This window comes from Thamnophis sirtalis, unplaced genomic scaffold, assembly GCF_051295495.1.
Source record: "Thamnophis sirtalis isolate CommonGarterSnake01/CBP01778 unplaced genomic scaffold, rThaSir2_p1.2 scaffold_5, whole genome shotgun sequence".
Classification (NCBI taxonomy): Eukaryota; Metazoa; Chordata; class Lepidosauria; order Squamata; family Natricidae; genus Thamnophis; species Thamnophis sirtalis.
In genome coordinates this window covers 112059703-112073075 of record NW_028261385.1, presented here as the reverse complement: position 1 = coordinate 112073075, position 13373 = coordinate 112059703, and the positions used below count along the sequence as shown (strand labels likewise).

At 39.7% G+C, this 13373-nt stretch overlaps 1 protein-coding gene across 1 annotated transcript in view; it reads left to right on the top strand.

The window, feature by feature from the left end:
- TRPM8 (transient receptor potential cation channel subfamily M member 8) overlaps positions 1–9411 on the top strand; it is a 171270-nt gene extending 161859 nt beyond the window's left edge. The window contains exon 28 of the mRNA XM_087717034.1: positions 9118–9411. Coding sequence (XP_087573160.1) covers positions 9118–9411 — 294 coding nt within the window. The remainder of the gene's footprint in view (positions 1–9117) is intronic.
- The last annotated feature ends 3962 nt before the right edge of the window (positions 9412–13373 follow it).

Sequence of the window (13373 nt, the reverse complement as noted above, 5' to 3'; positions counted from 1 at the left end):
CCCAGCAACCCCAAAACAATAAACCCTCCCCTCACAATAAGGTCCAGGCCATATTTTATGTGTAAAAAGAAAATAAGACTCTGTCTTATTTTCGGAGAAACACGGTAATAAAATTTTAGTATATAAATTGTACTTCATATATAAATTGTACTAAAATAAATGTAATAAACAGGAACCCTACTATACATTGTAATACATTAGAATGTTGAGGTTCCTGAAAGTTTGGATATAAATCATTTGCTTAAAAAATATCTACAAATGTATATAAATATCACTTCCAATGCTGTGTATCTGTAAAGATGTTTTATCAATTTGTTTGCTTGATGGTTGCAACTATTATGCATATTTAAAAAATAATAAGATGGATGGAATTAACAACAGCTTTTTGTCATTATTATAAGTAACTGGATTAATGAAGACATGAAATTTTGAACCATTCTAACTAACCACTAGTTGAAAAGAGAATTCCACATTAACAAAATGACAAGATCAACAATGTTTGACTTAAGATGTTTGACTTTGCAAGGGAAAGTTGGAAATTAATTAGTTAGTTAACTAAATAATTAGTTAGCCTGTAACCGAAGAATACAACCCAGAAAGAAAGATGCATGAAAGGTTTCATTAGATTTAATATAGTGTCAAGAAGATAGAGTTTAATGTAGAAACCCATGGAAACTGCATCAGTCAAAACTTTAGCTCCCATTTCCACTTTCCCCCAAAAAGTGTGCTGAGCTGCCGCAGGGTGATCTGCTTCTCTTGCTGATGGAAACAGCTGATTTTGCCACCAAAGTGGATTCTTTGGCAGCCTGTTCCCTAGATTTAAATGGGGACAGTTTGGAACAATCCAAGATGACTGGATCCTCCTGGGAAGAGGAATCTCAAGGATAGAAATTCCTGATGGGAACTGTCAGAGAGTCGGGTCTCTATCTTTCCTCTCAGCAGTTTGTTTTTTTAAAGCCATCTTGGTTTTAACTGCATGGTGTGAATTTTCTTTTTTATCTTGATTTTTCTTTTACAAGTCAATTGACTGGTTGAACACTGATTTACTCTATCCCCTTGCTGGATTTTAATATGAATTCTGTTTCGATTGAATGCCAACTCAGCGAAGCAGTAGAAGTGATGTTCCAGTGCCTGGAAGCTGTTAGGGTCTGGATGGGAGCAAACAAGTTGGCACTCAATCCAGACAAGACCGAGTGGCTTCTGATGTTCCCTCCCAAAGATTGGCCAACTATTCCATCTCTCAGGCTGGGGGGTGAAATTATACGCCCCTAAGAGAGGGTTCGCAATTTGGGAGTCCTCCTGGATCCGCAGCTGACTTTAGAACACCATTTGTCGGCTGTGACCAGGGGGACCTTTGCCCAGGTTCGCCTGGTGCACCAATTGCGACCCTACCTGGATCAGATCGGGAGGCCCTTCAGACAGTCACTCACGCCCTTGTGACCTCAAGACTGGATTATTGTAATGCGCTCTACATGGGGCTGCCCTTGAAGAGTGTTCGAAGACTTCAGTTAGTCCAGAACGCAGCCGCGCGAGCGATTGTGCGTGCACCTAGGTACACCCACGTTACACCTATCCTCCGTGAGCTGCATTGGCTACCCATTAGTCTCCGAATCCGCTTCAAGGTGCTGGTCGCTACCTATAAAGCCCTACATGGCATCAGACCTGGGTACCTGAGAGACCACCTCCTGCCGATTACCTCCCATAGACCGATCAGATCTCACAGGTTAGGTCTCCTCTGGATTCCATCCGCCAGCCAATGTCGGCTGGCGACCCCCCGGGGGAGAGCCTTCTCTGTTGCAGCTCCAGCCCTCTGTAATGATCTCCCTGTCGAGATCCGGACCCTTACGACCCTCCCGGCTTTCCGCAAAGCCACCAAGTCCTGGCTGCTCCAGCAGGCCAGGGGGCCTGTGAAACATCCAGCCCCGCGGAAATTGTGAATGTTGCGGTTTTGTTTTTAAAGTGTTGTCTTTTTCTAGTCTTCCCCCTTCCCTTGTCTATTGTGAGCCACCCAGAGTCCTTGGGGAGTGGGCGGCATACAAGACAAATAAAAACAAACAAACAAAACAAAAAACAAAGCGCTCAGAATGCAGTCAGTCTGAGGGCAAGACAGTCCCCAGGAACACCAGCCCCCGTGCACTCACCTACTGTGCATGTGCCTAGGCAGTGGGGTGAGGCATCCCTCCACTGGCTCCATGGCAGCCATGTGGATCTAAGGCTGACTGCTTTCTGGCCCTGATGGCCACCAGGTTGTAGACTGCCCAGTTTCAAGAGTGGCTCTGCGGACCAGATCTAACCACATTGCGGGCTACATCTGGCCTGCAGGCCTTGAGTTTGACACCCCTGACTTGACAAGAGATGTTTAGGTCTGGTTGTAAATGCCCAGTTATAGGACTGTATTAAAAATGCAAACAAAAAGAGAATGCTTTTTAACCTACAAGTTTAAATTGAAAACCCTGGTTAGAAAAAATGATAAAAATAACAATGGTTTTAAATCAACCAAAAAAGAATATCTGGACACAAGCAACTGTATCCAAACCAAACTCACAACTGGGTGAATTAGAATCTAAATTGCTGTTGGCAGATTTAAAGGAGAAGGAACTTGGTTTGAAAACTGCAGGTTTGTTGGAGAAGGCTGAAGAAGACATGGATTCTACAAATTTAGAGTAATAGAATTGATGAATGATGAACTGGACTTTCTTTATAAAAATGATGGTGATTGGGAAATTTAGACTCGGCTTTTTTGGAAAAATAGTTCAACAGCAGAGGTTTATGATTTTGGGGAATAAAAAACAATTATTTTCACAGTGTCATTTTCATGCCTACTTCAGCCCCCCCTCCTTCCCACTGCAGCCGACCTAGCTCAGGCATTCATTCTCAGCTGGCCCTTTGGCAGCACTCCACCCCCACTACTAGTCCCCTGTCCTTCCCCAGCTGTATGATCACACCCAATTGGCGCAGCAAGATTTATTCCTGGGCGATTCATGATGTAAGACAAATAAATGCCCGCAAATCCCCATGCTGAGAGATGGCCTCTGCCTTCTCAGTGGATGGCAATGGCCTTGGGCGCTGGGGAGGCAGAGGATGGAGCGGCAAGGACTGGAAATGCCCACAGAAGGGGATGGTCTAGCACCATGATTTTGCTGCTGCTTCCCTGCGCTTAACACAAGTCCCAAACTCCACTTCCCACTCCTGCACTGAGTTGGGGATGTTTTGGGGCTTCTGCAAAGTGCAACAGTGGTGGCAGAAGCATTGAATCACACCCACCCACCCGCAGGCCACCTGGAAGAACCCAAAACATCTTAGGGGGGGCTCCCATACATCCCTCTTTGGCAGGGAACACACACCCCATTTGCAATCAGATGCAATCAACCTCAGCCAACAGTGTGGGGATGGGACACTTTCCCTGTGGAGTGTCTGGCAGAGCTGCAAATGTGCCAGAGGCTTGAGTTTTGAAACAATGCACTTTCCCTTTTCCTTTTGATCTCACTGACTTTGTATCTTGAGGCTCTGAAACTTGTTTATAGAAAGTGATAAGAAGCAAGGGCACGAATTGTTTATACAGGTGCACTTTGAGAGTCTTACTGACAGTGGGAGAGAAAAAGAAACAGAACCTTCTTTTTTGAAGATCATAAATGAATTTGCATTTAAGCTAATTTAATATAAGAAGCCTTGAAAGTCAGAGTGGCAGTATTTACCAGCTTGCCAAAATGGCACAATATTCAAAAGAAACATTAACTTTGCAAAACATCCTGACCGGAATTCAAAATTTATTAGAAGTAACAGAGAGAATCGAGAAGAAGATGGAAAAATTAGAGTTTATAACAGCAAAAAATGATGGGGTCAGAGTCCCAAAAATTGAAGGGAAAAATGATTACAAAGACGAGACAACTGATTACTTTACCAGTGGAGTGAACATGGTTGAAAGTGGGAAAAGGGGAGTAAGGAAAAGGGAATTAGATCGACAGGAACTCTACCCCGAATTTCAAGGCATGGAAGAAGAAAAAAGAGAAAAAACGTTAGATTTAAGGAGAGAAAACCTATCAGAAGCACAATTGACAACCAAAGGTAAGCTGATTAAAATAGCAGATGGAGGGCATCGAGATTACTTAAGTTATGTTATTGGATGATATTAGAAATAATTAATGAAATGCTACTATGTGGTTGTGTTTTTAATTTTGGACTATTTCATGCAAAAAGATGTTAAAACAACCACAGTCAAATGAGAAGTGTGGTATGTTGATAGTAAGATATATAAAAAAAATTGATTTAAAATATATAATGTGATTTGAATTATAAGTAATGACTGTGGAAGAGATGCATGAAAGCTATTTGTAACCAATTGACACACTTCTACAATATGATTAGTGCTTAGTAATTTAGTAATGTTTAGAGTGATATGTTAAATAAATAATTGATAATGATAACAAGGTACACACATGTGTTGGTTTGATGAGAGGAAACCTGATATAATTAGCGAATGAATTTCTATTAATAAATAACAATTATAATAATAACAATAAAATGACAAGGGATATAGTTAACAATATATATATATATATATATATATATATATATATATATATATATATATATATATATATATATATATATATATATATATATATATATATATATATATATATATATATATGTACTGGCTCAATAAAAGGAATTGGGATACGAATAGTAAACAGCAACTTTGAAAAGAGGATTAGAAATTTTGTTATCAAACATAATTAATTCTTACTTAGAACATGTTATAAAGGTGTAATGTTATTGGATGATATTAGAAATAATTAATGAAATGTCATTATGTGGTTGTGTTTTTAATTTTGGATTATTTCATGCAAAAGAACGTTAAAACAATTATAGTCAAATGAGGATTGTGGGATGTTGATAGTAAGATATATAAAGATTTTTGATTTAAAATATACAATGTGATTTGAACTATAAGTAATGACTGTGGAAGAGATCCGCGAAAATTATTTGTAACCAATCAACACACTTCTACAATATGGAAGAAGGCGGGGCTTAGCAGTGAGAAGATGGAGTTTTAGGCTACTCCTGAAATTCCTCTATACCAAAGGATTTTTGGACGGGTTCTTTGAACCCCAGCTGTCCCGAAGACGACAGTGAAGGTGGGGAGGGACCCAGGACCCCAGAGATAATCGCAAATCTCTGGGGGAGGGTATTAACTCCCCGTGCCAATTCCTTTTTGGATTAGCTGCGTGCTAACTGAAACTGCAGGTCGCCCCTAAGAATGGAAGAAGTGATATCATCTGGTAAGCTGATTTTATTATCCAAGAGAGATTGTTCGTGTTAAAAATTAAGCTAATTGAAAACCAAACAACAAGAAGATCAGCGGCGAATTAGCTTTTCTAATGGATTTATGACTGGTGGTTACTTTACCTCTTAAATGCTTCAAGAAACTCCGCGATACCCTCCCCCCTCTGAATCTCCCTAAGTGGATCGTAAAACTTATCTCCTACTAATTAGCCCATCACGATTCGACATTTTTATTACTTTACTATCCAGCTCTGTTTACAACTAGATAAGATTGACAGCCGGTAAGAGACTAAAAAAAAATAAAAATAAAAAGTGCTTCGAAGCCTCTGGGGAAAAAAAAAGAGAGCCTCTATTTTAACTACGACACATCATGGCGTCCCAAGATACCTCTAAGACTTCATTTCAGACTCTTTTCTCTGCGTGTAGAGGACTTTTTCATTCTTACCAAAGATTGGAAAGAAAACTGGATCAATTGATTCTAAAATATGAAGCTAAAACTGAGAACGTTGAATGCTTAAATGTTCCTGAAACACAAATGGAAAATGTGAGAAATGGTGTCTGGTCTATCTCAGAGGAAGAGAAGAGGGGGGAAGCCATAAAGACGACTCATTTAAAGAGACAGTGTGCAGAAGGAATGGAGAATCCACCCTTGAGAATTAAAGTTAAATTGGGAAGCTTTATAAGCCAAGAACAACTTTATTATTTCATCACTGACATTCAGAATCCAAAGGTGCCGAAATATTTTTGTTTGGACTTGCTTATGGAAACATTTGGTAAATTTATTCAACGAATGGCTACTGGACGGAGGAAACCTTGTGGCTGGAGGGACACAGGCTGACAGATGGGACAATATAATTTAAAATTAGCTAGATTGGATTACTTTAATTTGTAATAGATATAGCTGAATAATGACTGATATGGATAGCAATATATATAATTTGGAACTGGCTGATAGATTGTTGAATACAATTGAAAACTAGTTAAACCTAATTGCTTTTCTGTGTAACAAATATTGTTGAATAATAATTGATATTGATAGCAATGTATATAATGTGGAGTTGATATGATAATTAACAATTGGATATGAGAAAATACTTTTAGATTACACATAAAGAGTATTAACTATAATAATTAGCACTATTAAAAAACTAAATAGAATCCATACAATCAAATGTTAATTAATACTGGGAAAATGTTATGATATATGATATAATTGAATATTATGGATGTTTAGCTAAAATAGAATCTAGATCGGATTACTTCAATTTGTAATAGATATAGCTGAATAATGATTGATATAGATAGCAATATATATAATTTGGAATTGGTTGATAGATTGATGAATATAACTGAAAATTAGCTAAATCTAATTGCTTTTTTGTGTAACAGATATTGCTGAATAATAATTGATATTAATAGTAATGTATATAATGTGGAGTTGATATGATAACTAACAATTGGATATGAGAAAATACCTTTAGGTTATACATAAAGAGTATTAACTATAATAATTAGCACTATTAAAAAACTAAATAAAATCCATATAATTAAATGTTAATCAATATTGGGAAAATGTTAGGATATATGATATAATTGAATATTATGGATGTTTAGTTAAAATAGAATATGAGGATTTGATGATAATAGAGGATTTTACAAATAAGTAAATGAACTGCCAGCATGTGTTATGGACTAATTCCTTAGCATAACTAAGGATGAAGGATGTTTAAATAATTATAATAATTAAAACCGGAGGTATAATGATGTTGATATGGCAAATATTCGAGTTAAGATACTTGAATTAATAGGAGTCAATGGAAGAGAAGCACCAAAACATGTTGTAACCAGTTGATATACTTCTTATTTTTTCATAATAGACACCTGTGTTTTGTTTTGTTTTTCTGATTGTTGTTTTTGTCTTTTTCTGTATTATCTGTAATTGATTGATATATTAAGAAAGATGTTGTACCAGTTTTAAACTAAAACTAAAAAAACATTTAATAAAAAAAAAAAACACTTCTACAATATGTAACGAAAGATTCTTTTTTGTGTGTGTTGTGTTTGCTTAACCAAAAATAAAAAAAAAATCTTTTTTAAAAAAAAGAAAATTACAGACCAATCTCTTTATGTTGCATCATCTGCAAAGTCATGGAATCAATCATAAACCAATCCATTACCCTCCACTTAAAGACAAACAACCTGCTCTCTAACAAACGATTTGATTTCAGAAAAAATTGTCCTGTAATCTGCAACTTCTAAGGTGCAACTTCTTAGATGTTTCACAATGTTGTAGGTGACAGAGTTGATGACAATTGGTCTGAGTGGTCTTTCTTCTTTATGGATTTTGAGGAGTCCATATATGCATGAAGTAGTTTCCCCAGGACAAAGGTGGTAGTTAATTGGCATTGTCCTTCAGTAGCTGTTGCAGGAAATCAATGACCATTTTCTTACAACTACTGGTAGGATCTCTCTTCTCATATGTAGCAGTATCCTTCAGAAGAGTGTCCACTTTGGCATTGTAGTCATCTGTGTTCAGGATACCTGCATATCTTCGTTTATCAGCCGGCAGGTCTCTTTCTAGGGATGTCACTACTCTCCTTTCTTGAACTGTGAGGTTGGAAGGGGGTGTTTTGGCACTGGCAAGGGCTGCAGATATCTCCACTCTTAATTGTTCTACCTCTGGTTGTGCCAATTTATTGTTCCTGATGGCTGATTCTGTTGGCTAAAACGTTCTTTTCTGTTTGGATGAGCTCTGTCAGATTTCTCATGTATTTGTTAGTTTTGCCATCATCCCCTCTCATCTGGGTTAGTTCTTCTGATTTGTGTGTTTTTTCTTGTCTAAATTGTAGGGAAGAAAATTTGCCTTTCTGTTGTTCTTTGCTCTTGTTGTATTGTGTTGTGCTAGTTATGCTTTCATTATAAATTCTGTGACCTCCTCCAATATTCTGTTGGTAGAAGTGAGTTCAGCTCATGGAATTTGTGATCCACTCTCTCTTTCAAAACCTCAGTTGTAAAATTAATCTGTCTTATTCTGTTGGAGCTGTGCAAAAGCTGAATGTTTTCTTCAGGATGTTTCCAACAGATGTATTGGAGGAGGTTGCAGAATTTATGAAGGCACAAGTAGCATAATACAACAAGAGCAAAATGTCACTCTTTTGAAGACAGCAAAGTCCACATTATAGACAGAGAAGACCACTGGTTTGAAAGAGAGGTCAAAGAGGCCATCTACATTAAGATTGAACAGTCCCTTCTCAACAGAGGTGGAAGGGATATAACACCACCTATCTCCTGTTTATGACACAGTTCCAAGAAGGCTCCACACCCATTTGCACTATTCAGATGACCCTGAGAGCATGGATAAACCTTCAAGTCACCTCAACAACTCTCAGAAAGAGTGCTAATGACTAGATGACTGCAAGGAATATAAATATAAATCCTTCCATCCTACACCATTCAGACATAACTGAAGAAGCATTTTGGATGAGAAACAAAGCGTCTTCAAGGAAAAATAAAGTCCAGTTGCCTATTGAAAAAGCACCTTTGTGACAACCATGACTTGGATATCCGAGAATCTCTATAGACATCTAGAAAAATGTGGATTAGATAGCATCACCACTACATGGTTTCATAACTGGCTGACAAATTGCACTCAATGTGTAGTCCTTAATGAAACTACATCTACATAAAGGGAAATAAGCTGTCAGCTCTGGAACCCATCTTTTCTCACCAACCTGAACCAGGGGTAGGAATCCACCCCTGATCTGGTAGCTTCCAGTTCAGAGTCATGCCATTTGGATTCCAAGCCCCCCCCCCCCCACTGTCTTCATGCAGTTAATTAATGAAGTGCTACATGAGCAACTGTACAAAGAGGTCCTAGTGCACCAGGACGACATTCTCATATTCAGTGAGACACTGGAAGAACACTTTAAATTAGTGCAGCAAGTACGGAAAAAACTCCTAGCCACAAAACTGAGTGTCAAACAAAGGAATCAAGATGGACCCAGGGAAATTGAAAGCAGTGCTAGACCGGCAGCCCCCTCACACATGCAAGCAACTTCAGAACTTTCTGGGGTTTGCAAACTTCTACAGGCAGTCCAGCGTTTACAGAGGTTGCCTTACCTCTAACAGTCTTCTATCTCCTTGGTCATCTGTTCTAAGTTATTGTCTAGGTATTCTATCTTTTCTGCAAAGACAATCAAGCCAGAAAATGATGTTCAGAGCCTGAAGGAAAGTTTTACTGAGGTTATCAGATTGTGAGATCCCTTTTATGTAGCACCAGATGAATTATGAAGTTAAGAAGGGTGTGTGTGTGTGTGTGTGTGTGTGTGTGTGTGTGTGTGTGTGTGAGACACATTTCATCATGTACAGGAACAGGCTGTGCTTCCAGATTTTACTAGATCAGGACCCTGCCAGCATATCCATTTGCAAGGAGTACTGAAGCCTACAGTGGTGCAATTTCCAAAAGATTACAGTTTCCAATCTGGGTCAGTCACTGGGGCCAGAGGTTTTGTCTTCTGATCTTTTGGACTCATGCTGTTCTTCAGGAAACTTCTCTGTAGCCTCACAGTTTCTCCACTGCAACTTTATTCTAACAAACAGCTGATTCTATCAATAACTTGGTTTGCCCAACACAAGGAATTAGTCACCCATCTCTAGCTCAGGGTGCTCTGTGAAAGTAGCCCATATTGTAATTTCATTACAGTTCATTGTCATTCAAGGACAGAAAATCTGACCAGTTCCATAAACCGCACTTAAACCATCAATAAAGGAACACAACCAAGACAGCCATTTATTATTTTGCACTTTTGGACAAGCACTTCCTTTGAAAACATTTAACTGGGGGTGGGGGAGAAGAGAATAGTTCCTGTAATAGAGAATGAAGAAAACAATTTAAAATTTGGGTGTTTTTTTATTTTCAAAGGGGCTAAGGCATCATGTATCAATTTCTATTTCTAACATTTAAGCCCAATTCTTAGAAAACAGAGAAAGCAAAACAGTCCTGGGTTTGTTTGTTTGTTTTCAGAAAAAAAGGAAAGGAAATTGGGAAAAAATAACAAATTTCATTTTTGCACAAGAAAATAAAATCAAGGGCTGCTTGATAAGATTGTAATATGGTGCGGAAGATACAAGCAAAGCACAAAAACACAGAAAAAAAGGGCTTGATGGTTGGGAGGACCCACCAACTAGAGGGGCAACCTATTGCCAGAAAGATAATCCCCATCAGACCCCACCCTGCAAAGCTGGCTAATGTAACCTGTGGTCTAAAACAGGAGTTTCAAACTGGCGGTCCTCGGCCCAGATGCATCGCACGTGAGCCACACCCACCCAGCTCCATGAAGGGAAAAACCATCATGTTATGTCACGTGATGGCAACATGATGTGGCAAGTTAGACACCTCTGGCCTAAAGCATCTCCTATACCAGGGGCCGGTAACTCGCAGATCTGGAGCCACATATGGCTTTTTGACCCCTCTGCTGCAGCTTCCTGCTGAACTGATAGTTAATTTTTTCTGCACTTCGGAAAATTGGCTAATCCCACCACTGGCTGGTGCCCCTCCCAGTCACTCCTCACCTAGCCTGAGAAGGTAAGAGTGATGGCAGGAGATGGAGAAGTGGCCAGGGATGATTCTCCGGCACCTCATCTCTTGCTGGATCTTGCAGGCGCTTCTTCTGGCCATTGATGGTGCTGGGCATGCCTCAGTCGCTAAGCTCTCTGTCCCCAGACACTGGCCCGACCTGGTTGTAGCTGATGCTGGTCTCACTAACACAAGGGCTAGCGGAGGGGGAATGGGATCTGGGAGGATGGGACAGCAGAAAGGGGGTTGGGCCTGCAGTGCCCAGCTGCAGCTTTAAATCTCACATGGGGGAGTTTCGTGACCCGGAGGACAGTTTTCAATCAATGCCACCAGTGGCACCACTCTGCTGGAGGAGTAAAGAAGCTCATGGCAACGGGAAAAGGGTGTTGGCTCCACCGAACCTCGCATGCCCACCCCAGGGGTCAGGTTCAGAGAAAGCCAGAGCACCCTTGCCAAAGACGCTAGCCCATCAGCCAGTCAACCTGTCTGCCCACATGCATTTGCTGTGCTTTGCCCAGCCCAGCTGCTCGCTTGAGGGTCTCCACGCTTGTGCATGCCCTCACGGCCCCACCACAGTCAGCCAAGGGGTTGCATGAGAAGAAGGAGGGTCATCTTCAGGAAAGCCTCCACTGCAGCTCGCACTGACTCCTCAGCCAGCCAGATGTCTGAAAAGTTGCCAAGAAGAAAGGAAAGGAGTAGTGAAGCGCCCCAAGGAGAGCTTGCTGGGTCGGCCCAGCCTCAGCTTTCTGAGAGAGAGAGAGAGGAGACACACAGAGAGAGAGAGAGAGAGAGATATACAGACACAGACACACACATGCACACAGAGAGACAGACAGACAGACAGAGACAGAGAGAGACAGAGACAGAGAAAGACAGAGAGAGATAGAGACGGAGACAGATAGAGACAGAGACAGAGACACACAGAACAACAGAGAGAGAGAGGGACAGAGACACACAGAGAGAGACAGAGACACACATACAAACAAAGAAAGACATAGAGAGATAGAGACAGAGACACACAGAGAGAAACAGAGACACCGACACACACACAGAGTTCAAAATGTTTTTGTTGCATGCAGAAATAAAAATTTGTTTTTACACAGTTCATAAATCAATGCAATTCATTGATTTCATAAATGCAACACACTATAGTTTTTTTATACATATATAAAGGTTAAAAACAATATATACAGGATTATCTTCATTTTAGATGTCAAAAGGGCTTTGTGGTTCCCGGTGTTTTCTTTTCTGTGGAAAACAGGTCCAAATTGCTCTTTCAGTGTTTCTAAGGTTTCTAAGGTTGCAGACTTAGAAAAAAAACACACACCAACCGCTACTTAAACGCACAATCCCATCACCACCCTGCACAAATCAACTCTGTGGCCAAGACCCACATCTCCAGAACCAAACGCCTAGCTGACAAAGACAACCTGAAAACTGAATTACACACTCTCACAAATATATTAATCTGTAATGGATTCCAAAGAAAAACAATTACCAACCTAATCCAAAGGGAGAATCCCCCCAAAAGCCGAGACACAGAACAGGACAATGGCATCTCCCTCCTCCCTTACATCAAAGGCACCACAGATAAAATCAGCAAAATTCTCCACGAACACAATATCAAGACAGCCTTCAACACTGACCAAAAAATAGCCAACATCTTAAGAAACCCCAATGACAAAATCTAAAAAACCAAGGAGTCTACGAAATACCATGCAAAATCTGCCCTGCAACATACATAGGACAAACGAACAGGAGAATAAATGCACGCATCACTAAGGTGACCAGACGTCCCGATTTTGGTGGGACAGTCATGATTTATAACAATTTGTCCCGTTTCCCGGGGCGTTTTTAAAAAGTCCCGATTTTCTGGCTTCATGTTGAAAGCCCAGTGGATTTGCTTAAGAAATCCTAACCGGGGCAAGATAAAAGACAATCTGTCCTAACCTCTCTCTCTGTCTCAGTGCTTTCATTGAAAATATAATTAAAACATTAAAGCAAGAAAACGGACCCCCCCCGCCCTTTTACCTCATTTTATAAGAAAAAATGACCCACTACCATAGAGCTCCAGGAAATACATTGGCTAGAGTAGTAGCGAGTGTTCCTTCCTGGATTTCCCGGAGGGGAGGGGCATGGAGGTTGGAGGTCGGCTCGTGTGGAAAAAATGGTGGCAAAGTTTCTTTGAAAAATATTTCCCTGACTAATTTCACCATTTTAATTTGCTCAGTTCTTTTTATTAACATCTACATCATTCTGGATTGACTTGGAGTGCCTGCCTGCTGGTAAGTGAGCTGGGTTTTTTTCTTTTATTTTTTTAATATATTTTAAAATAATATTTTATTTATTGTGCATAGGATTTTTTAAAATAGTTTTATTCTGTGTGGATTCTTTTTTAAAATTGTCTTAGACTATTTAAAAAAAGATTCTATCCAAAATAAATTGAAGTGAAACCATTTTTAAAAATTTTATGCACAATACTTTGAAATATATTGTGCCTAGAATTTTTAAA